The sequence below is a fragment of the Benincasa hispida genome, chromosome 5 (genome assembly GCF_027475165.1).
Source record: "Benincasa hispida cultivar pf3 chromosome 5, pf3_genome.v1.1, whole genome shotgun sequence".
NCBI lineage: Eukaryota > Viridiplantae > Streptophyta > Magnoliopsida > Cucurbitales > Cucurbitaceae > Benincasa > Benincasa hispida.
Window position 1 is genome coordinate 47,296,213 of NC_143482.1, and position 26,379 is coordinate 47,322,591.

Consider the following 26,379-nt stretch of genomic DNA (forward strand, 5'->3'; position numbering starts at 1 on the left):
GTGATTTTATTAATGTTAAATTACAATAAAGAACGACTACAAAATACTATGAACAAATAAGAACATTGGGAATTCAACGTTTGGATGGATACATACTTTTATGTCAAAAAAGGTGTTTTATTGACAATTTTGTGTGTCAACTTAAATATAAAGATTTATTGATGTTTTATAAATACTTTTAAATAAATAGTTATTTTTAAGATTTAAATTAAGGTTTTATTGATAGTTTTGTGTCACGAATGTCAACAAAACAAAAAATTCATGTATGAACAAAACCCAAATTTGTAATTGTCCTAATATAAAATAATGATCGTCAAGGTTGGTGGAGTGATTGTTGTCAGAGGTCATTGGAGTTGGTCATCAATAATGGCGATTGGATATTGCCGAAGTTGGTCATTGGAGGTGGTCGATGAAGTTGACTGTTCGGAGGTAGTCGTCGGAGTTGGTTATCGAAGGTGGTCACCGTAGTTGAGCAACGAGATATTGGTAGTGATGAAGGCTGACTACACTGTTGGTGGACATGGTATAAAATATCGGTGACATACGAAGTTGGCCTCCCAAAAAATGAGTTGAATTCATATCTCAACTCATCTCATCCCATCTCCTCAACCCAAACACCCCTTAAGGACTGTTTGGAGCACTGAGATGATATAGGATGTCGGGAGTTCTGATGTCTGTGTTTGGATGTGCAGAGTTGTTATGTCTGAGTTGATATGTCTGTGTTTTGATGTGCAAAATTGTTATGTCTGAGTTGATATGTCTGTGTTTTGGTGTGCAAAATTGTTATGTCTGAGTTGATATGTCTGTGTTTGGGTATGCAAAGTTGTTATGTCTGAGTTGACATGTCGGTATTTGGGTATGCAGAGTTATTATGTCACTGCTATATGGTTCATTTTTTGTACTCTATAATAATTTGCCTATATGAACACTATTTTTTTTTTTAAATCTTACAATCCAATTATTGTATCCATCCTATATGGAATACGACATTGATTGCATTTTTTTTATTCTTTCCAATCTCAAGATATGGTATACAGTTAAATTTTATATTATTCATTCTAAACTTCTCATAAAAAAAAAAGCCAAATGATTTTATAAAATAGTGTTAATTTCGACCAGATATGAAATTCATTAATTCATTCCACTGATAAAAAAAATCTAGACCGGTTATGAAATTCATTAAATTCATTCCCCTCAAAAAAATTTACATAATTTGATGGCCTTATACATGACCATTGTACAACTTGGTTAGAAATATTTTCATCCATATCTAAGGCCACATACCATGGGCCATTTGTACATGTCACAAAAAATCAATAAATATTTAAAACCTATGGAATAAGAGACTAGGGGAACTTACAAAAAGTAATAACAAACCAACTTGCAAACACCGAGAACGTAATTAGTTAGCCCTACCCAACAAATGCATGCAATACCTTTTCCTTAATGGTGGTGGAATAGCTAGAAAACCATATGTTCGTTGAATATCATTTACCAACAAATCTATGAGGGTCAACTAATCGTCCTCCTCTAAACCCTCAACGGTAGATCTATTCGATGACTTTTTGACACCTCTTGAGCTCTAATTCCTATTTCTCTTTCTGCCATTGTACAAGTTTCTTCATTTTACTTTCCTACACGTCCATTGTTGTGCGCACAATGTCAAGCATTTCAGATCTGAAGGGAGTCCTTTTGCGTTTCGTTCCTCTCGTATCGTTACTTGATCCAGTATGCCTATTGATGGGTGTATCTGGGAAAACCTCATCCATCCCATCAGCGATCGGTATGTTCATGTCATGTATACTTTCTTATTGCTCATTAACCTGTGATCCCAACCGAATATCCTCAAAATGTTCATATTTTGTAGATGATTGATTGTACAGGGTGTCGCTGCCTTCACTAGTGGCTCTATCTTTCCCAAATACGATTGAAAGCTCATCATAGGGGGGAATGGTTTGTGTCTCAAACCCTTCGCGTTGGGATGGGACTATAAACAAGAATGTATATTATGTTAGAACATAATATTATATTAGAAAGAGTTCACCATTGTAAGATAATTATACTACAATGTGTTCTCTTACTCGAACCCATACATCAAAAACCTCTTTCTCTACTTCCACACATTTGAACTCGTCGCTCTAACCAAATCCACTGTATGTGTTACTCAGCATCTCAACGATTGCACAATATTGTCGTTTTAAAAATCTAATCTTGCACTCTATTGTCGACAGTCTGATGGAACAGTTAGGAATTTTTTTTTCCATAAGTAGACATTGTAGCTGTTGTAGATAGTCATGCTTGAATGTTCAATTATCAGCTAGCCAACCTGTTTCTACCAAGTGCAATAATGACTCCACTAATCATGCATCTTCAACCTTTGTCCAAATGTGTTTTGTCATTTTCTCACGTCCTGCCATTTAACTACATACATACGTATAACCTAATAAAATAAATTGGGCACAGTTAGATAAACAAAGTTTGAGTACGAATAACATAGAACATGTTTCATCATTCACATGAACCAATTAACACAACATAAATTAAGGGTCATTCAATACAGTAGATTGTTTAACCGAAAGATAACATAGTATAAAAATAGGAGGAAGTTATTCATAGTAAAGCTAATTGAACAAGAAACTTTGTGCTCATGATGCTTGTTCTCATTCATCGAACATTCGCGTCACTAACTCATCCCTGAAACTGATCCATTCATCGGATGTTTCAATAAATTTTATATTTTCATCGTCGAGCTTGTTAAATGTAGAATCTTCGTCATTCGTTGTTCCGACATTGTAGTCTGGCCCATCTCTCTCATTATCAAGTTGTGCAGCAGGTAACATGTCGTTATTGTTCTACATTAGATCTTAACTGGGTTGTAGGGCTTCCCACGTAGTATCGCCCAATGACCTTTGAGTACGCCAAGTGCTTTTTTTATGCAATTTCTAGCGGATGAATGATTCATGTTGAAAAATTTCCGTGGATTAGTCGGTGCATTTCCAACACCACGCCATTCTGAAAGTTGGTGCCGCTATCCCTATATGGTGCCAAGAATCCCTCGGCATTGGGATATCTAGCATCACATAGGTAATAATAACCTAAGAATGTTATACAGAAAATTAGTTGGCAAACTATTTGCTCTTGAATCCAGACAATGGAATCACAAAAGTCTATACCTTTAGGAACCTTCAACCCGTGTGGTCGAGAAATTGCATCCCTAAGTACTCTAGAATCGGCTGCAAACCCTTTCCACCCTGGCAGCACAGATATGAACCTTGGTGAACAAACGACAATCACATTCGTGGCAATCTCACATTTCTAAGTATGATAGCGGGGATGATTAGCTGCACTTACATTGACCTTTATGTATATGTCATCCAGTGCACCCAGACAGTTCTATAGGGTAAATTAATCATCTCATCCTTAAATGCATATAAAAAAAGGTAAGAATTTACATTTCTTTTTATAAGTTGGTCAAAGGTATGTAAAATTGTTGCATTAGCCTTAGTTGGTCAAAAGTTCGTATTAGTTTCAAATTTTTACTGGGAGTTACTTAATTAAAGACATGATTATATATATATAAATTGTAATTAAAGTATGGTGTGGGAGAATCAAACCTCAAACCTTGAGGTCGATAGTACAAGCACTATGTCAGTTGAGCTACACTCTTGGCAAAAACATGATTATACTAATTAAATATTTCAAAGTCATATTGATTACTACAAATGAATAAATTAATTAAAGACATCATTATATGAATAGTTAATTAAATGAAGACATGATTATATTACAAATGATAGTTTAAAAAATATTTCAAAAATTTTTAATTAAACATGATTATATTAATTACTAAAATTGAATAAATTAATGAATAAATTGACTAGAATAGTGATAATTGACCATAATTTTTATATTGATAATTTATACTAAAATAATTAAAAAAAAATGATTAGTTAATTTGTATATTGATAATTTATACTAAAATAATTGAAAATGATTAGTTAATTTGTATATTGATAATTTAAACTAAAATAATTGAAAATGATTAGTTAATTTGTATTTTGATAATTTAAACTAAAATAATTAAAAATGATTAAATAATATAAAAATCATATTGAAGAGTATAAACAATTACTATGTCAAAGATATGATTCAATTTAGATTAATAATAATAATAATTAATGTGATTTTAACGATTGGATAACTTCCATTAACAAAAAGTCATATCGTTAATTTGAATTTATAAAATCAAATTATCGAAGGTCAATTTGAGTATTACAATTATGGACAGAATCGAAAGCATCTAAAATTTAAAAATCAATAAACAGACTATTACACCAATATTGAAAACACAAAAAAATGTCAAGTAGTGAAAAATTAATAAACAGTCAATAACACCAAAAAAATGTCAAATAGTCTATGTACACAATGAGGCATACCAACCTCAATGAGGCACACAAAAAAAAAAATACAACTACAATTTCAATGAGGCACACTAAACAAATTCAACTAAAATTGAATATAGGGGAATACAAAAAAAGAAAAAAGAAAAAAGTAACACACTAACCGCAAACTAATTGGATATTTCATATTAGTTTGGGTTGTATAACAAAACAAAAAACATAAGTTAGAAAAAATCTACAAATACTTAAAATGTAGGAAGAGAACTAGTTGGAATGGAGAAGTACCTATGTAACTTTTATGAAGTAGTATTTGGATGGAGAGTCCACGAGTTGCCGGCAATGAGGCACCCTACCACCCACCAAATAACGAAAAGTTAGGAAGTTAATAATATGAAAATAACAAAACCAAAAAATAGAAAGTAGAGAAGGAGAAACCAAATAAACAACTCACCAGATTAACAAACTAAATCTTGGACAATGGAGGCTCTCAGCAAATAAAGGACCAATGTGGTTATATAGGAAGAGAGGTGGTTGTTGAACATTAATAACAGCCCCAACAAATATTAAAAGAAAATAGTGTGACTGGCCTTAGAAATTAAATTCACATCATGTAAATAAATTCAAATCCAATTAATAAGTTGATTGAGTCATTAATGAAGTATGGGTAGTAGAGATATGCAAAAAAAAATAATGAATGATGGTGGGCAGTTTAATAAATGAAGTAATTAATAATGCATAATATTGAAAACGTGCAAAAAAATTAATAACTAGGACTAATACAATTCAAGGCATTAGGATTAGAACAACAAAATACAAAACAGAGAATTAGTAGGTAAATTAAACATGGCTAGAAAATCAAATATACAGAACAATAGAAAATGAAGGCATGAAAATGAAATTTTGAAGGGAAAGGCAGATACGAAGACAATAAGGGCATTAGGATTAGAACAACAAGATACAAAACAGAGAATTAGTAGGTAAAATAAACCTGGCTGGAAAATCAAATACACAGAACAATAAGAATGAAGGCATGAAAATGAAAATTTGAAGGGAAAGACAAAGAAGAAGATACAATAAGGGCATTAGGATTAGAACAATAAAATACAAAATAGAGAATTAGTAGGTAAATTAAACATGACTGGAAAATCAAATACACAGAACAACGGCAACGTAAATTTGAAGGGAAAAACAGAGAAGAAGACACAATAAGAGCATTAGGATTAGAACAACAAGATATAGAACAGAGAATTAGTAGGTAAATTAAACATGGTTGGAAAATCAACTACACAGAACAACAGAGAATGAAGGCATGAAAATGAAAATATGAAGGGAAAATGAAATACACAGAACATGACATGAAAAATGAAATACACAGAACATGTTTAGAGAAATTAATCATGGCATGAAAATAAAACAAACAGAACATGTTTAGAAAATGAAATATACATAACATGAAATACACAGAACATGTTTAGAAAATGAAATACCCAGAACATGTTTAGAAAAATTAATCATGGCATGAAAATCAAATACACAGAACAAAGGATCGAGGCATGAAATTGAAAATTTCAGGAGAAACAAAACAGATACTCATCATTGGTCGATCTAGCGTTTAGAAAACGAACCTGAAGTGGATAATGTTTTGTCCCACCAAGCTGCAATTCCTTCAACCAGTTCCTACCATGCATTTAACGATCGACCGAAACAACACCGAGGACCAAAAACAAGTCGTACAACGAATTATGGGTGAAAGAAGGACCGTCAAAGCGGCAAGGACATGGTTGAGTCCGAGATTGAAGCGACAAGGGAAAAAGGGAAAACACTAGATCGGTGAGAAAACAACAGATCTATGACGAAAACAACGAAAGCAGGTTGAGGACGAGATTGAGGAGAAGATTGAAGTGGCTAGGGTTTCAGACAATGGTTGAGAGAGACATGAGAGGGAAAGGGGAGAAGGAGATCTGAGGAAAACGGAGGAGGGAAAGGGCAGATTCGAGATCGAAAGGATGATTTCTGAGAGGGATTCACATGCGCGAAAGGGGAGACAAACAGATCTGTGACATACGAAAGAGGGAAGACAAAACAGTGACATATGAGGTTGAGGACGAGATTGAGGAGAACATTGAAGCGACTAAGGTTTCAGACGATAGTTGAGAGAGACGTGAAAGGGAAAGGGGAGAGTGAGACATTTGAGAAAGGGATTCCTTCGTCTGATGTGTGAGTGAGGAAATGGGAGAGGGAGAGGCAGACATCTAAGAAAGGGGAGAGGGAGAGACGCGTTAAGGGAAAGGGGAGAGGGAGAGACATTTGAGTGAGGGAAAGGGGACATATGAAAACCCCTCCAAATTTCCATTATTGTTTGCAAACCAATTGGGCTGGATTTTTAAAATTGGTGATATACAAACACAGGCCCCCAAACATGGATATGATATAGGATCTCACTGAGTTTAAAACTCGTATTGGACCCCAAATAAACCTTTATAATTTTAATCTATATAGTTTTAATGAATCTTAAGTTTGGTTATTCAAAATTAATTTTTTATATAATTAAATAATAATGATAATAATAATAATAATCATAATAATAATTTTTATGTAATTGTACAATGTGAATTTGTTCCAAAAATATATGACAGAAAGACTAATAGATAAAAATCGAAAAAATTAACAAATAAGTAAATGGTAAAAAAAAAATAAATTTAACAGTGGACTAAAATTAGCATTTAAAAGTAAGAGGATTAAAATTGGACAAGTTCAACCACCCTATTCTATATCCTCAATGTTAAAAAATATATATAGACCAACACATGTCTCCAATTCCACCCTTCAAAGAAAAATTTTCAAGAGATCACTCAACATAAGATTATTCAAAACTGAACATACTTAACTTTGAGTTTTCCTATAATTGAGTTTAACATTATTGGTATAAATGATAAGTATCATGTCTTTCAATTTTTTTCTTTAACTATACTTGCATATCTTTAAGTAGTCATCTCATTTGAACGTGATCTTAAATCATTCAATGTACTCTTTCTCTATTCGAGTGACATGAAAAATAGTCATTCAAAATTTAGAAACTGATCAACCATGTTACTTATCCCACTAAAACCTAATTTAATCAAATTAGTTTCAATCAACATTTCAATTAACTTAATCAATCTTTAAAAGAATTAAATGAACCTAATCTAAAAATGTGGGCATTACAACAACCATAATAATATTCATTTGTTAGTGAAAAAGAAAAGTCCCAAAATTTTAAAAGCAAAAAAACTAAATTAATCAATCTTTGTTCTTCTTTATTTATTTATTTATTTTCCGCGATGGGAGGAGGGAGAAGTAGAAAAAATGATTAAAAATAAATTTTGTTATAAAAAAACGACATGTTTAGTTTTCCGCTAATAGTTAAGGGAAACTGAGGATAGAGATCAAATACACTATTTTCGTAAATTTCATAGATTTAAATGTCAAGTTATAGAACTTTTTTGTTTTAGTTCATGGAACTAAAATCAACATGTAAAAAGTTTGTGGATCAAAATATATCGGTTAAATGTGTTAATTACCAAGAGATTTATGATTTTAATTTCTCTATATATGTACAACTTTTTTGTAATTGCAGGTGTGACAATCACATAGTAATCACGTAAAAATCAGATAGTAATCACATAACAATCATATAGTAATCATATAGCAATCAAATTTTCTAGCAGAAATTTTTTTGACATGTTTGATAAAAAAACAAAACTTAGGGACACACACCCAATTTTCAATTTTTTTTTAATTAAAGTTACAATTGCCCCATAATAAAATTGCTTTTCTTTATTTTTCATGAAAAAAAAAATAGTTGAACCCAAGGTTTAAAATCCTTTCCCATGATGAATATTTAAAATGTCCTCGAAATGAGAAAATAAATATCAATCTATACTCCTATATTTTGGAGGTGTATCGATTAAAATTCTAAACTAATAATCGTATTCATTTAAATCATGAACTTTGGTAAATGCAACTCTTTATATTTTTCAAGCTATCTTTTGTTTTTCTCTCTGTTTTCTTAATAATAAAGTCTCGTATGGTAATCATTTTATTTTTTATTTTTATTTCTGAACAAACACTACTCCCACCTCCAAAGTTCTTCATTTGTTTTTTTACCTTTTACCAATGGTTTAAAAAATCAAACCAAAATTTGAAAACTAAAAAAAGTAACTTTTGAAATTTTTTTTTTTGTTTTTAAAATTTAGATAAGAATTCAACTATCGTACTTAGAAAAAATACAAAATAAGGTAAGAAATGGAGAAGAGATAGACTTATTTTTTTAAAACAAAAACAAAAAAGAAATAGTTATCCAACGAGGATGAAGAGGAAATATGCTTATTTTTTAAAAACAAAAATAAAAATGAAATAATTATCAAACGATACCTAAAAGAGTGAAAAAAATCAAATTATCAACCACTAGGATGATAATTATTGTTATGCCTTTTCTTTTTGATATAGATTATATAATATTTTTCTTACGCACGTGTGCATTAAGATATTGTAACCCTTGATTTATTTAACAACATATTTAAAAAAAAATTAATGCAATCATATACTCTCCACCAATAAGTTTAAAAGTTCAAATAATCTATGCCACACATTGTTGAATTAAAATAAAAGATAATTTTAAAACACTTTTAAATTTGATTTGTAAAAATTTGGTATCTTTTCTTTTAATTTTGAAATTTTTAATCCTAAAGATTAATACGAAACAATTTAGTCTCTATAGTTTCAAATATGTAACCATCTAGATTTTATGGTGGAACTATACTAAGATTTAATGAAATTGCTCACATTCGTAGGCTAAAATAATATAAACCTCAAACACAAAATATTATTATCCATAAATTAATATAACCCATAAACTATAATAACCACTCATTATAATAATGAATTCAATCCATCAAAATAATCTGTTTGTTCTTTGTTTTTGGTTTTTAAAAATTGGGTTTGTGTTTTTGTTTTTGAAAACTGGATTTATTTTTGGTTTTTTAAAACTATTATATAGCAAAAAAAAAAAAAAAAAGTTAAAAGTCGGTTGTCTAGATTTTAAAAGTGTTTTAAAAACGTGGCTTAAATTTTAAAAATGTATTTTTAATCTAGACAACTGGCTTGATTTTCAAAAATTAAAAATAAAAAACGAAAACAGTATGGTACATTATCGAGTTCGTAATATTATACATGTTTTAAATAGAAGAGTGGAAAAACCATACAATTTTGTCTAGTGTCCATTCTCCCCAACGTGAAGACAAAACCTTTTGTTTACATTTGTAAGAAAGAAACATTGAGAACTGAACAATGGCTTCTCCTTCTTCTTCCTCTCCTGAACTTCCTCTCAAACCCATTCCCGGTGGCTATGGATTCTCTTTCCTCGGTCCGATCAAAGACCGTTACGACTACTTCTACTTCCAAGGCAAAGACGAATTCTTCCGTTCCCGAGTGACTAAATACGGCTCCACCGTCTTCCGCGCCAACATGCCGCCGGGCCCCTTCATCTCCTCCGATTCCAGAGTCGTCGTCCTTCTCGACGCCGTTAGTTTTCCGATCCTCTTCGACACTACCAAGGTCGAAAAACGCAACATTCTCGATGGAACTTACATGCCCTCCTTGTCCTTCACCGGCGGCATTCGCACCTGCGCTTACTTGGACCCATCGGAAACAGAGCACTCTGTTCTCAAAGGCCTTTTCCTCTCTTTTCTCGCCTCCCGCCATGACAGGATCATCCCTCTGTTCCGAAGCTCCTTGTCGGAGATGTTCGTTAAGCTTGAAGATAAACTCGCGGAGAAGAAGAAAATCGCCGATTTCAATCCGATTAGTGATTCCATGTCGTTTGATTACGTTTTCCGTCTATTCTCTGATGGAAATCCTGATCCGAAATTGGCCGCCGATGGACCTGGAATGTTCGATTTGTGGCTTGCCTTTCAGCTCGCCCCACTTGCTTCCATTGGAGTCCCGAATATTTTCTCAATTTTTGAAGATCTCATCATTCATACTATTCCCCTGCCTTTCTTTCCAGTCAAAAGTGGTTACAGGTAGAATTTAATGGGGTAATTTCTCTTAGATTTCGGAATGTCCTTGAATTTTTTAAGTTCATTTCTAGAGTTTGGTTTTACAGGAAGCTTTACAAAGCGTTTTACTCCTCCTCTGGATCATTTCTAGACGAAGCAGAGAAACAAGGGATAGACAGAGAGAAAGCGTGTCACAATCTAGTGTTTCTCGCCGGATTCAACGCATACGGCGGAATGAAAGTGCTTTTTCCAACTATACTGAAATGGGTCGGCACCGCCGGCGAGGATCTCCACAGGAAGCTCGCCGACGAAGTCAGGACCACCGTGAAGGAAGAAGGCGGACTGACATTCGGCGCCTTGGAGAAAATGAGTCTGCTGAAATCCGTCGTGTATGAAGCTCTGAGGATCGAGCCGCCGGTGCCGTTCCAGTACGGGAAAGCGAAGGAGGACATAGTGATTCACAGCCATGATTCTGCTTTCAAGATCAAGAAAGGAGAGACGATTTTCGGGTATCAGCCGTTTGCCACTAAAGATCCGAAGATTTTTAAGGATGCGGAGAAGTTCGTCGGCGATAGGTTCGAAGGAGAAGAAGGGGAGAAGCTTTTGAAGTATGTTTACTGGTCAAACGAGCGGGAGACGGTGGAGCCGACGGCGGAGAACAAGCAGTGTCCGGGGAAGAATCTGGTGGTGCTGATGGGCAGGATTATTCTGGTGGAATTCTTCCTCCGTTATGATACGTTTACTGTCGACGTTGCAGATTTGCCGCTCGGTCCTGCGGTGAAGTTCAAGTCCTTAACCAAAGCCACCGTTAAGGTTTAAATTATGTTCTTTCATTTAAATTACAGGTAACTTAATTAATTATGTTCTTTCATCTTTTAAATTTCTAAATTTTCACTTTAAGGATTTTGTTGAAAAATAAAGGGTAAATTGAAAAAATCATCTTGACGTATGTCGTAATTACACTTTATCTTTTAAACTTTTTATTTGAAAAATTGAACACTCAAAATTATATAAATATTGTATAAATTATAACATTTGTATAAGTTTAAGTTAAAAAATGATATAATCATTATTATTTTGGCTAAAATATAGAGAGAAAAAAAATAAGAAACTTTGTATTTGGTTAAATAATACCTATATTCTTTTAAAAGTGTCACTATTTATTATTATTTTTTAAATATTTCGAAAATATTATTGAAATAGTAATATGTTAAATTATTGAACTAAAATTGAGATAAAATGAGTGATGGCTTGTAGATTCTAATGTCTATCTAAATTTCTTATAATTTTCTACCATGAATATACTTTTAATCCTTCATATATATATTTTTTTTAGAAATGAGGAAGGATCAAGGTTCTGTTTGTAAATAATGTAGAACATGAGTATTCAAGCCATCTATTAAAACAACAACAATATCTACATTTTTAATTACATGATTGCATGTCTTAAGAACAATATGTCCTACATTTCTTACAAACCTATAAGTAGTCTAGTGATTCTTAGTATTACTATTTGATTCCATATATTTTTAACTAAGGCATAAGTATAGTTCATATATTTAGGAAAAAAAATCTATGTATAGCAACATATTAGATTTTGTTAAATTTGACGTTTGAAATTTCAATTTTAATCGGTTAATAAATCGTGTATATTTCTAATTCAAAATTTATAATGTAATAATCAGAAGAATGGGAATAATAATAAAGATTAAGTTGAACATATTTCAAAAATTATAATTTCTACGAATAAAAAAAATTATCACTGTCTAAATATATATATATATATATATATAGGCATTTTTATGTATGGTTTTTTTTTTTTTTTTTTATGTTCCATTGTTTAATATATTTAAGCGTTTATTGATGATTGCAGAATAAATCATGATTGGCTGATTCACGCGGGCTGTCGTGGACTTGAGCATACATGATTGAGTGGTTGGGATATAAATTAGAAAGTAAGTTCCTCGTGCTCCACGTGTCCTATCTTAATGGAGATCTCATTTTAATTTAATCATATATGATGTAGAGGATCTTATTTCTAATTATTTGTTTTTGTGAATTTTCTAATATTTAAACTAAATAAATACTATCTTCTTCTCTTCTTTTTGTTGTTAAATCATCTTCTTCTAGGAAAATCTTTTTTCAGAAATATCAACAATATCACCATGTTTTAGGGTTGTCTCACCTAATCATGAATTTAATCGTATCAGTTTAAATCTTAAACTTTTATCAATATATCAAGTTACACATTCTTTTAGATTTAATTCGTAAAATATTGTAAAAAACTTATAATTGTTTCATTTAAATGTTTTAAATAGTCATAAATGAATCAATTGATACAATTTATTAAGATTACTTTGAAAATCTACAATGCATCAACTTTTACAGAAGTGTAGACTCCTTCAAATATCATATTAATAAAATAGACCGTCTTAAAAGAAAGTCCTAATGGATAGTCTATATTGATTCATTTATGAAATTTTAAATATTTTATTGAACAAATAATAAATCTTACAGATCTCTGTCCAAGTGAAATTTAATGAATGATATAAATAAATCTACTTAGGAATTTGAATATAATCGATACTTAAGATTCTAATTAATACAAGTTTAGAATTTAAAGGTATAAATTGATATTTTTTTAAAATCAACGCTAATGAAATATATGGTTCTTTTAGAGGAAACCTACCATAAAAGAAAAATATATATATTAGTAGATTTTGATTAGTCGGATTGACAATTCAAAAAACTCAAATAAAGTTTCCAACCCAACTCAACCTTAAGATTCGAGTAGTAAAAACTAAATATCTATGATATTTATTACAAACTTTAGACAAATACAAACGATCATAATAATTTTGAAACAAAAATATTAACAATTCATGAATTCATTAACTCAAAGTAACACAACCTTAAACAAAGAGAGAAAAATGTATATATATATATATATATAATTAGAGTTGGGTTAGGTCAACTCAAAATTTTTAGTTAGCCAATCCGAGACCCAATCTAACTAAACAAAAGTAGAAAAAGTTCTCAACTCAATCCAACCTTTTATATATATATATATATATATATATAATTAGAGTTGGATTAGGTCAACTCAAAATTTTTAGTTAGCCAATCCAAGACCCAATCTAACTAAACAAAAGTAGAAAAAGTTCTCAACTCAATCCAACCTTAATTCGGATAGTTCGAATTCTCGAATTTTTTAGAACACTCATAGTGTAATTAATTGTTTACTGAATATAATATAAATAAATCATGATGTCATGAAAGTCGGTACAAGTTCTTAGTCAGAAGAGATAAGTTTTGTTTTGTGTGTTTCAAAGCACTTTTTTTTTTTCTTTCGAAAGATTGATAGTAACGAGAATTAATTTGATATCCTTAAAATTAAATTCTATTGTGTTGGATTGAGATTGGCATAATGTGATTTATATATTATTAATTATTTAGAACTTAATATATTTTAGGATGGTTTACTTATTCAAAACTAATTATTTTTTTAAACTATATGCTTTTCAGTGAGAAAATTTTAATTTAAACTTTTAATTTGATCTAAATAGCCATACATGAATAAATTGTGAAATTTGTATCCCAACTAATAAAAATTTTCGTTTATTATTATTATTATTATTTAAGAAAGTGTAGCTAGCTAAAAGCATTTGGCTAGATGAGACTAGTATTGTGGGCCTTAATTTTCCTAGTAGTACAAAAGGATCGAATATGTGTTTAAGTTATGTTTAAGACAATTTATTGTTAATTTGATTTTTTTACTTGATTAATTTTGGGCTAATGTTGTATTATTGATTTATTTATTGAAATACATTTTCTTAAAACTAGAAACTAACCATAGCAAAAGTCTTCATTAAGAATAATAGAGGACAACTAGTGTAAACGTTTTCCCAATAAGCATCATGAGTTTCCTTCTCAGAGGAAGGAACCTGGAGATAAAAAAAAAAAATAAAAAAATATTTACAACAACATGCGTCAGAGAATAGATAACAAAATTACTAGAATGATTACAATAACCAAAAGAAACCTTACCAAAACGCTTGGCAAGTGCAACAATAGCATCTATCAGGTTCTTTGTCTCTCAACATCTGAATCATTTAGGACTTGAATATTATACGTTGAGTCTGATTCCACTAGTAGAGATTGGCACACCTCCCCTTTCAACAGGAGAAGGAAATAAAGGCCAACCCGAATAGTCTCCCCTTTCAACGTCTTGATATAGGTCACTCCCTATCGAATCTTTTGAACCCAATACAGATAGGAGAGTTTTGAGAGTCACAAATCATCCACCTCTGCACCGAGAGCCATTTGCATTGAGCTTCTACCAACCACTTGGAAAAAGAAGATCATCTTTCCTGATTCACCTGGTTCTCGAACTTCACTAGGTCAGCCTTCTCAGTATCTCAACCGAATTAACAAGAAGATGAGGTCAATATGATTTTAATGATTTTAACATATATAGTTGAGCAAAAGAATTTTCAAGACTCAAAGAATGTAGATATCATGTTAGAGATGGATGATCACCACATCTGACCTAATTTGTTTCTCTTGTATTTTTTTTTTCTAGAATTTAGCATGAGTATGTGTTGATATTTTCCTTATTTATTTATTATGATTTTTTTTTACCAAATATGAAGGTGGGGAATTGAAAAAAAAAACTTTGAGATTGATAGTATAGATTCATATGGTTGAGTTTATGTGCATGTTGGAATTGCAATCGAATTGTTAAGCTATTATGCACAACTAAATTTAGAAAAATGCTTAGATGCATCTCGGGTAATACTTATCTTTGTCAAAAAGTCTTCTTATTTCCTTTTGATGTAAGTGATGAAAGTGAGATGCATAAAGATAATGTACATCCTGGGATGCACCAAAATATTACCCCTAATTTTATGGTTCTATTTTTTATTTTAGATAGTCATCCTTTTGTAAACACTTTGTAAATCAAATCCCAAAAAAATTAAAAATAATGATTTTTAAACCTCAATCAGACTCTTAACACCAATTTTAATTCCAAAACTAATTTCAAATCAATCCATCTTATTCTAAATCTAATTTATATTAAAATTAATCTCGAATATTAATTTTTACTTCTCTATTTTATTATTTATTTCAAAAATTTATTCTTTTAAATATTGAATTTTTTAGTATATGTATACTTGGTCCATAAATTTTCAAAATGTATTTTTCTTGTCCCTAAATTTTTAAGAATAAGTTTGATAAATTACTGAAGTACTATTTTAAATAATTATATGAATTTTAAAATTTTATCTCTTCTTTAAAATTATTTTTCTAGTTTAAAGGCAATGTCATATATCATCTATTTCGTTTATATAAAAAAGAAAAAAGAAAAAAACTCTTGAAATCTTTTAAACCTACTTTTACAAACTATAAAGATTATATTTGAAAAAATTTAAAGATTAAATACACCTATTCTTCATGAAGTAGTTTTTTTTTTTTTTTTTTTTCAATTTATTTCGATTTTAGAAGAACATCAAGTTGGACCAATAAAACAAGTCATATTATCTTCGACGATGAAAGTTCATAAAATTAAAGGTTCACTAAGTTATGTTGTGTCAATGTTTCTAGGAATCACATTTTCTCAGAACTTTTAAAACATGAATTATTAATGTTTTCTTTTTTTGTCGTTTTCCTCACGAATTTAAAGAAATAAATATTTTCAACGTGTCCAAAATGACTTTTACCATTGATATTTCAGTTGAGCAATAAATGATGCATTTAAGGTGCATTTGTCTTCCTCATCTCACTGTATTCCTAGATTGAATGAATGAATAAATAAATAAATAAAAATATTTAAAAAAGAAAGTAAATTATGATTGAATAATTAAATAAATAGTATTGTTTTTCTAATACAATAGAGTTAGGGAGATTTGAACAACAAAATTCGTGATCGCTAACACATTTATATATCAATTGAGATATGCTTATTTTGGTAGTAAAAATGTGTCTAAACTATATTTAAAAACTAGAATTCCTAAAAAAAATATGCTTTTACACTACTACAAAACTGGGCTTTAATGTCGGTTTAAAATTGACATTATAAGGGTACAATGTCTGTTGGAAATCGACATCAAAGATCGTGTTATAAAAGGTCAACCGGCATTATAGTTGACCAAAATTTCAATGCCAATTATCTCAACCAATATTGTACACTATATTCTATGTTGAGTTTTTAGCAATTTTTTTTTCAATAATTGTCCGATTTTTTTTAATACCTCATTTTTTAAAATGTCCAATCTTGTTAGTCAAAGAGTTAAAAGAAAAACCAACATTAAATGTCTCGTTTTGTGTTAGAAATGTTCGTCAACGTATTTTATTAAAAAATATATTAAAATTTTTTTTTGCTATAGTGTGCATGTTATAATATATGCATGTTTACTGTTATGCGTGACAAACAAAAAATATTTCTCTTCCACTTATAAATGCACAAAACCCAAACTTAAAATATAATAATAGACACAACAATACACTCTACCACAAAACTAAATACAAAATTACCTTTAATACAATAACACACTTCCATAGAACTACAAAAGAACACTTTTATAGATAGATAATAATCTATCCATCCACAAACAACAATTAATACTTCGGATTCATTCTATAAGTACTTATCAAATATCAATAAACCACTAAAAGAAATTCGGGCTTTAATTTCGGTTGGAAAAAGTGAAATCGGATGTATAATGTCGGTTTTTTTTTTAAAAAAAAAAACTGATCTTTAATGTCGGTTTTAAACCGACATTGAAGATGGGCTTTAATGTCGGTTTAAAACCGACATTAAAGGTGTAATATTTTTTTTTTCTTATTTTATTAAATAATATATCCCTAAATCACTTGCGCGCTCCTTCTCTTGCCCAAACCCTTCTCTGTCGGCCGTCACGAAACCTTACCTCGCCCAATCCCTAAACCTTTCCCTCGCCGTCCGTCGATCATTATCAACTTTCTTCGCTCGCCGTCGATCGTTCTTCAGCTTTCTTCGCTCGCCGCCGATCGTTCTTCAGCTTTCTTATTGTTTTAGAGGTACGACTTGAAATCATCCACCTCTCTAACTATTGGTGTGTTGTGTCTGATTGTTGTTTTGATTGTTGTTCTGATTTGGGTTGTTCTGATTTAGCTTTGATGATATAGTTGCTTCTTCTGAATTGCTAACTTACAAAAACAAAGAGTAATCCACATACAAAAGGTAGAGAACTAACCTTCACTCAATACACAGCGAGGAAATCTAGTTGTGTCCCTTGTTCACTGCGTTTTCTAAACTTATTTTTTGTTTACCAGTTCTATAACTATAACTTATGTTGTAGTGATGGGGAGAGAGGGAGAGAGGGATTTTGACTTTTCTTGATTGGAATTTATTATTGTATGGACAGGTCATTACAGCTACCCCTAGACAAATCGAGAGTTTAATACGTCTAAGCGAAGCTCTTGCTCAAATACGTTGCTTAGAATGGGTTAGTGAAGCTGCTTTTTTCCTTTTTCATTGTAATAGATCAAAGTCAGTATAACAAGACAAAAGTTCTAATGCATTTAGGTTGAAAAGGGCGATGTTCTTGAGTCATTCTGGCTTCTAAAAGTTGCAATGATCTGCAATAGATCATTCTATAGGTAGCTGTTTGGCGATGCCTCTAAATCTCTTTAGATCCTTTATAGTTTCACTTCCATATAGTTGGAATGCCATGAATTTGTTATTTAGCGCTCCAAATGACCTGCATGAAGTTGTATATGCATTTATGTTATTTACGAGTTTGGCCCTAGGGCTTAAAGAGGTGCATTATATATAAATCAAATAACCCTAGAGTCACCTAATATGATATTTCTCTCCAATAATGAATTGCTCTCCCTCTGTCTAGCTAATACGCTATAAGTGAACTGCGCAAATCTTTATGTCGATTTCTTTACTGTTTACAACTTTACATTTTCTTGATTTCTTGGATTAACGATTACTCATATACTAACTTCAATTTTTCTTCTTTGCAATAAACTTTCAGGAACTATTGACATGGATCTGATTACCATGGGAGTATCGGCAAGAAAAAGAATGCGAAGGGAGAGTTTATTATCGGTAACTTGTAACATTATTATGAAGAAAATGCAGCTTGGAGGACCCTCCATGCATCTGGTCGAGGTCTGCCGCTAACTTTTACTGTGTGCAGTAACTTTACTTGTTAAGTTGAAGTTAAATTCTAAATCTTTCCAATTCTTCTGTAGTTGCTGGATGAGCTGAAGAAGAAAAATCCTAATAATGAAGTCCATCTCGACAACGTATATTAAATCTCTTAATCTCTCAAACCCTCCCAAATTTATAGACAAAAAAAATTGTGTTTATGTTTTGAATTCTCTTCGAAGCAAGGTTCAAGAAGATTTTCATGGAGTTATAAATATGTAAGTGTAATTGAACTTTCTTAACTCTTAATTGAAATATTTATGTTTAACTAATATTTTCAAACTATTTAGTGGATTGAAAACATGGCAAGCCAAGCACGATCTCCAACACTATCGGTCTTCTCCAAAATGGAAACCTGTAAAGGTAAATTTGTATTCATTTTTTAACAATTTATGTTCATTCGATTTCTTTATAACAATTTAACAATTGTTTTCAACTTCTTTATATGCAGTGCCCTTGTCAATTAGATTTTGTAGGATGCCGGTACTATGTGCAAAAGTATATACACAAAATAGTGCATAATCCTACTACTCCCATTACCAGCCTCGTACGTAAATTATTTATCCTTCTCTGGCCACCTTCCCCATCTCCAACATCTTCTTCTTTTCCAACGATGGTAGGCCACACTAACGCAAATATTCTTCCAATACACATTGATAGCACTAGTGTGCGACGGCTAGTGATTGAGGACCCTGCAACCCTAAAACCCTACCGTCTCAGTATAGTGATGACATTAGCAGTCAATGGTGATAAATTCTTTATCAACATTATTTAGGACTCTCACAGTAGCTTACAACAAAGTTTTCCTTCTATTGGACAAGGATTAAGCAAATTCGGACACCAACTAACAAGGATTTGAGTTCTTTTGGATTCAGAATAGTTTCAAAACTCTTCGAATACTTTTCAGCAAGAATATGAGACTATTTTGTTTAGACTTGATTCAAAGTGTCCAAATTGAGATTTAAAATTGCTTTGGGAGTCTTCCAAATAGTTTAGAAGTTCTTTTATACGCATTGTGTAAGTGGAATTCTACTTCTGGAATCTATTTTTTGTGTGCTAGCATGTTTCGGGCTTCTATTGTAATTTATATATTATTTATGGCTACATATTGATCATCTTGAATCATGTGTTTGGGCTAAATAATAGCATGTTATGATGTCATGTAGTAGTGTAATAGCTTATGTGTGAATGAGTTATTAAGTGATATGGTGCATATGACTTTGTTGACTTGTTGAGAATGTTTGGTTGTGCATATGATTATGTTGGAGGCATGTTGTTACTTTATGTGTTTTGACATGAGATATGGTTTAGGATTATATGGTAGAAATCATGCATTGGTGAGATTTTGTGAGAAGGAGGTTGAGAACCTTGTGAACTTGTAAAGAAAATGTCTCAATGTTGGAGGCATGTTGATGTGTTTTGGCATGAAATTTTTGTTCTTATGTTTACACCTCTCAACTGTTTATGTAAATGCCTCAATGAAAGCCAGCTATGGTTTCACTTCAATATGTCTCTCTGCTTCTAGATTTTGGCCTTTTTATGTGTCATGGCCTTTGAAATTTGATTTGATTAATGGTTTTGTTGTATATGATACGTTTTGGCCTTTTTATGTGTCTATGGCCTTTTGTGATAACATCCTTAAGAAAGGTAGGAGTGAGAAACTGAGTGATGAAGCAATTAAGGAGACACATGAGAAGGTAATTTTTATTGCGATTTGGTGTATCTCATTTGGATGTGTTTTTACTGTGTACTGGAAGTTTGCTGCTGTAGTTGGGAGAAATCTACAATTTGGATGTGGGGGTAGTTGTTAGCCTAAGCATACTGAAAAATAATAAGTGTTATCTCCTGGACTGTGGTGCTGAAAAATTTGTTTGGGTAGGAAGAGTGACAAGTAGAGGAGCGAAAAGCAACAATTCAAGTATGGCGACTGATGAAACCATCGGGGTCCTAATGGTTTTCATTCTCTAGGTATGGCGAATCAATGGCAGTGCCAAAACTCCATTGCTTGCAGATGATATTGGTAAATTTTATAGTGGAGACTGCTACATCATTCTTTACATCTACCACTCTGGTGAGAGGAAAAAAGATTATTTCTTGTGCTTTTGGTTTGGAAAGGATAGCATCGAGGTTAGTTAGCATTTAAGGTTTATTTTGAGAAAATCTAACTATTGTAAGTTACATACTTAAACTTAGAATGTGGTGGTACACTTGCCAATTCAGTTGAATAACTAGTGCTGATTCTCTAAGAAAGGGAATAATGGAAGATGGTTTCCTTGATCTAATGAAAGTACTCTTGATTCCTGTAAAAGAATAATTGCTTGTAAACAAGTGTAGGGATGTTTTCTCATTCCTTACATTTTCATATCATGACATATTTAAGTGAATTTGTACATAAACATATGTGTTTATTGCTGTTAAATCATTTTTTATTATTTCAAACCTTAGAAAGATCAAAAGATGGCTACACGGTTGACGAATAGAATGTCCAACTCGCTGAAAGAGAGGCCTGTTTAGGTACCATGAACATAAAGTATACGTGATAAATAGTTTTTATCTTTGGGAATTTCCTTATCATATGCTTTTTTCTTTTGGCAGGGTCGTATATTTCAAGGCAAAGAGCCACCCCAATTTATTGCCCTCTTTCAACCTTTTGTGGTGCTCAAGGAGGTAGTCTTATAAAGCTTCTTTCTTAACTCATCTCTTTTGATTAGAATCACGTTGTAGTTTCTTTTACAAGGTTCTGATGTGGAACTGAGAGGGTCCTTGAGAGACACAGATATAACCATCATTTTCTTAATGAATTCTAGTGTAGGGTGGCTTGAGCTCTAGTTACAAGAAACTCATACCAGATAAAGCTTTGGCTAATGAAACTTACACGGAAGATTCTGTTGCCCTTATTAGGATATCACAAACATCCATTCACAACAATAAAACAGTGCAAGTTGAAGTTGTACGTAATAGTAATTTTGATCATTTTCTTTCTATGTTAAGTGCGATTCATGCTTTTTAAAATGCCTTTCAATCTTGCCTCTTGAGGTTTGAAATATATGTGTGCATACATATTTAAGCTGACTGGAAATAATGTTATAACATTGTCATTGGGTCATGTTTCATGTTTATGCTGAAAGCTTGTACTAATTTGAGCCATTGCAAGTCTTATGGTAATGTCTCAACTTATGATTATCTAGGTTGCAACCTCACTGAACTCTACTGAGTGTTTTATCCTGCAATCTGGCTCTTCTGTTTTCTCTTGGCATGGAAACCAAAGTACATTCAAGTAGCAACAGTTAGCTGAAAAAAGTTGCAGAGTTTCTAAGGGTAAGGTCTCAAATATTTTATCCATTTATATATATATATATATATATATATATATATATATATATATATATATATATATATGAATGGATACAATCTTCCGTTGCATGTGTTATGCTTACGCCCAAACCTTTATTGTTTGTGATCCTTTGAACAACAGTGGTCAGACAAAGATGCCTATTACCAGACACTACTGAAGCTGGGGTGTCTGTTCAAGAAGAATTATGAAGGGATCCATACTTACCAAGTGGAGAGGGACAGGAAACTCATAATGTTTATAAAACCCTAATCTTTGTATTACTTGTAATTTGTGTTTTCAAGGCATGAATTATTGTACGCCTTTTAAATTATAATTCTATAGCAGATTTTGCGGATTAAATATAATAGATTTACAATCCATACATGAATAATATGTCATAGCCATAGCGTTCGATGATGATGTGTCATGTTATACTTTATTACCGAAAAAATGGATTTGGCAAGGAAACTTTAAAAAACGGACAATAATTGATCAAACGAACAGATTTAGGCTTTAATGTCGGTTAAGATTTTTTTTTTAAAAAAAACAAGCTTTAATGTCGGTTGCAATCGACAGGCTTTAATCACTAAAGACCTTTAATGTCGGTTACACCGACATTGAAGGCTGTGTTATTGGTGTTATTGAAGCCCTTTAATGTCGATTTAAAATCGACATTAAAGGCAACCGGCATTAAAGGATTTTAATAACACTATCTTTAATGTCGGTTGGCAACCGACATTAAAGCCCTTGTATATCGATAACACATTTCCATAGAACAATAATTAAAATTATCATGTGATCACTCATATGGAACCACTCGTGCCTCCAAAACTACAATCAGAAATACCAAATACTTCTATAATATTAATAATCATTTGTCCCTTCACAAATCAATTAGTACTTCCATGAGTACTTACACCAAATACCCATAAAAAAAAAAAAAAAAAAAAAAAAAAAAAATCTATACACAAATCTACCAACAAAATGATCATGGTTAGATAATAATTCATCTATCCACAAACAACGATTAGTACTTCTGATTCATTTTAAACTTGCATATTTTACTCAAAACTCATCAAGATTCATTCTAAACTAGTATTTACATTATATTAAGACAAAAAAACAATAAGTGTAGTCTTACACAAATCGGCCTACAAAACTTGCCCATTATGTTCGAATTACATCAACCTCTTCTTGGGTATATGCATTTTTGTATTGAACTACAAAAAGAAGAAGAAGAAAAAAAAGATAAACTAAACATAAGTTTACATCATTTATTCAATTGTAGCTAGCATATAAAAATAAATAATTTACATACGAGGCTACTAATGGGAGTACTAAGGTTATACACTATTTCGTGTATATACTTTTGCACATAGTACCCACACCCTATAAAATCTAATTGACGGGGGTACTGCATGTAAAGAAATTGAAAACACTAATTCTTATGTCTAAATGAAAATAATTTGTTACAGTATGAATGCAAATTTACCTTTATAGGTTTCCATTTTGAAGAAGACCATTGGTGTTGGAGATCGTGCTTGGCTTGCCATGTTTTCAATCTACTAAATAGTTTGAAAACATTAAAATAACATAAATACTTGAATTAAGAGTTAAAGAAAGTTCAATTATACTTAATTGACTGAGAAAAAGATGAGTCCATTCTCCTAAAACATGTCAGGAAGAGATGAATGTACATACGATTCATATAACATATAATGTCTCCATAAGAGAGACAAAATCCTCTAGGGGAAATTGGAAACTAAAGCTGAGAAGGTGGAGCTGTGAAGAACATTAAGTGTTGCATATGTAAATATGGATCATAAATGGTAAGTTTCTAATGACTTTCATAGTAGACTAGTTCGTGGTTTCCACCCTTTTTTCTTGGGTAATATTTCTTACACCAATGAAATATATGTTTCCTCACCATTCTTAAAAAGAAAATGCCCCTTTGACCAAATAGAGACTAAGCTCAAACATAAAAAACTGCACAAAATTTTAATATATATCGACTTGGAAGGAACAACTCTCATTTGGTCTAGAGAATGAATACCGAAGTTTATCCTGTTTCCCTAATTGAATATAAGGGAACATTAATGTTTAAGCATTTAATTCTTTTAAGTTCTATACTTCTCGAAGGGATGAAAGCCCCAACGTAGCAGAAATCACAAAACCAGAACTCTCTATTAATTTGAGATTTTTGAAATACCCATACACTAGAAAATTCCAAAGAATAATACAGAGCCAACAAAGAAATTGCCTATTGTAAAAGTACTCTAGGTTAAGCATGGAAAAAATTAATTCTAGAGAGAAAGAGAGAGGAAACCTTTACCTTTGTAGAACCCAATAAAAAAAATTCTCCAATTGATTTCACGAAATCAACACCACCACAAGTGTTACCTCCCTATCCTCTGAGAATTCTTTGAGAGCTCTGGTTTGTGGGAACCAATTGAATTAGGAAAGGAGAAGAGAATTTAGGAGAGAAGCAAAAGGTACAGAACTCTTCTATGTGTTTCTCAGATAAAAAAACTCACTCCCTAAAATACGTTTTTACAGATTTTGATTAAGGAGAGAGAGAAAGAGTGAAATGTGGGAATCATCTCACTTTTTTGTAGGGAGCTAATTCTTAATTAAAATTAAATAAATAGATAAATTTAATAATTAATATTTAATTGAATCTTATTTAATTAATGATTTCATTTAAATCATATTTAAATGAAACATCTCTCACATAACCTATAGTTTTAATTCAATTAATTAAATTAAATTAAATAATATAATTATTTGGTTCTCCAATTAAATAATTACTAAATTAAATATCAAATATTTAATTTGGCCTACATTTGAATCATATTCAATTGTATTTCACTCATAACCTATAGCTTTTAGTTTTAATATGAATCCAATTCATATTAAATTGATATTTGAACTCCTTCATCTTCCATAAATTAATTTTGAATCATATCCAAAATTAAATTTATATTATAAAGTTTAATTAAAATATATACTTTATATTATAATATACCATTATACGCTATAATCTTTCGTTAAGTGAATTTGAACATTTTAAACTCTATTCAAGACATAGTTACCTCAATTTCCTTTAGGAGCTAGGAATGAGACCTCATAGACTTACAGATTAGAAGCTCTAACGATATGAGATTAATTCGCTGAACTCATTAACCAAATTAATTAATATCCGTTAATTGTGGGTACACTCCACTAAAGACCCACAGTTGCACTCTTCTCACAGCAAATATATTTTTATGTCTAGGATATAGATTGATAACAACAAGTTAGTCCTTCATGAGTGTTCGTAACACTAGCTAGGTCAAATTACCATTTTACCCTTGGATTACCTCTATATCCTTAAGTACCAATGCTTCTCTAATAAACAACTTGTTTATGGTCCAACCATTAAACAGAAACTTCTCTTAAACCAGTAAAAGAGTGGGACCTTTTGTTCAAGTACAGGAGACACTACTTAAGGAAACACTCATCTACTTACCCTAATGTTGAGAAGAAGTGAAATCCATCTTGTATTATTATGTTCCTAGCTCCTTACTCGACCATGTCCAAAAAATGGTAGGCTTATTGAGTCGATGAATTGGCCACTCTCAGTCATACAAATCAAAGGACAATCCTTCGTGAACAGGAGTTCATAACATACTTAGGATTAAGACTAAGTTGCCTAGGTTATCCTGTTGAAATAGAAATCTATCTAGTCAACGATGTTACATCTAGTGATTACTATTTTGCGATTTGGTCTTATGCAAACTCATTACATAGGATATCCCCACTCACATGTTTCTTGCACAAACGCGTTGGATCATTGCATTTGTATCAAATAAAAAGTAGGTTGTATCCATAGCGTCATCAGGATAAGGTATCTAACCTTATCCATATACTATAGACACTTTAGGTTGTATCTTGAACATCGATCCATGCATGTCTCCACATACAGTTCAATACTCATAAGATAGCTTAAAATGTTAGTTTATTAGATTTAGGGTTATTAAGACAAAACACATACAACACAATCAATAACACTTATTGAAATAACAACAATCTCTTTATTGATGACGGTCAATTATTTACATTTACTATCTACGGATTTTAAGGCATAAAACCCAACAAACTTTGATTTGAACTAAAGTTCTAGTATGTGGAATGTACATAATATCAAAATCCAAAACAACAGAAATGATAAATAAATACAATAAATTTCATTGAGGTAACATATATAGGCTAAATAATGTCATATAAATTGAAAAATAATAAAATAAATAGATTATTTAGAACGCATCTTTTCTCCATATTGGTATGGGTTATCAACCTTTCTATCCATGGCATAACATTTTATGGTGTAGGGATCTTGATCTTTAAGGTGGTCATTGGTGGATTGGA

At 31.3% G+C, this 26,379-nt stretch overlaps 1 protein-coding gene and 1 long non-coding RNA gene across 5 annotated transcripts; both read left to right on the top strand.

Moving 5' to 3' along the window:
* The first annotated feature begins 9,623 nt into the window (after nt 1-9,623).
* Nucleotides 9,624-12,540, top strand: LOC120077097 (allene oxide synthase 3-like). Its single transcript, XM_039030967.2, has 3 exons — nt 9,624-10,462; nt 10,546-11,283; nt 12,312-12,540. The coding sequence occupies exons 1-2, from the start codon at nt 9,729-9,731 to the stop codon at nt 11,255-11,257; spliced, it is 1,446 nt and encodes a 481-aa protein (XP_038886895.1). The 5' UTR covers nt 9,624-9,728; the 3' UTR covers nt 11,258-11,283; nt 12,312-12,540.
* A 5,304-nt stretch (nt 12,541-17,844) lies between these two features.
* Nucleotides 17,845-22,374, top strand: LOC120077098 (uncharacterized). 4 transcript variants are annotated; one of them, XR_016529790.1, is made up of 9 exons: nt 17,845-17,925; nt 18,463-18,599; nt 18,683-18,856; nt 18,929-20,765; nt 21,084-21,152; nt 21,234-21,305; nt 21,446-21,588; nt 21,827-21,956; nt 22,114-22,374. It is a non-coding gene; the product is annotated as an uncharacterized LOC120077098 (long non-coding RNA). The 4 variants fall into 4 exon arrangements; XR_016529788.1 differs by having other exon boundaries at nt 18,929-19,001; nt 19,090-21,152; XR_005481731.2 differs by having other exon boundaries at nt 18,929-21,152.
* Nucleotides 22,375-26,379: the final 4,005 nt, after the last annotated feature.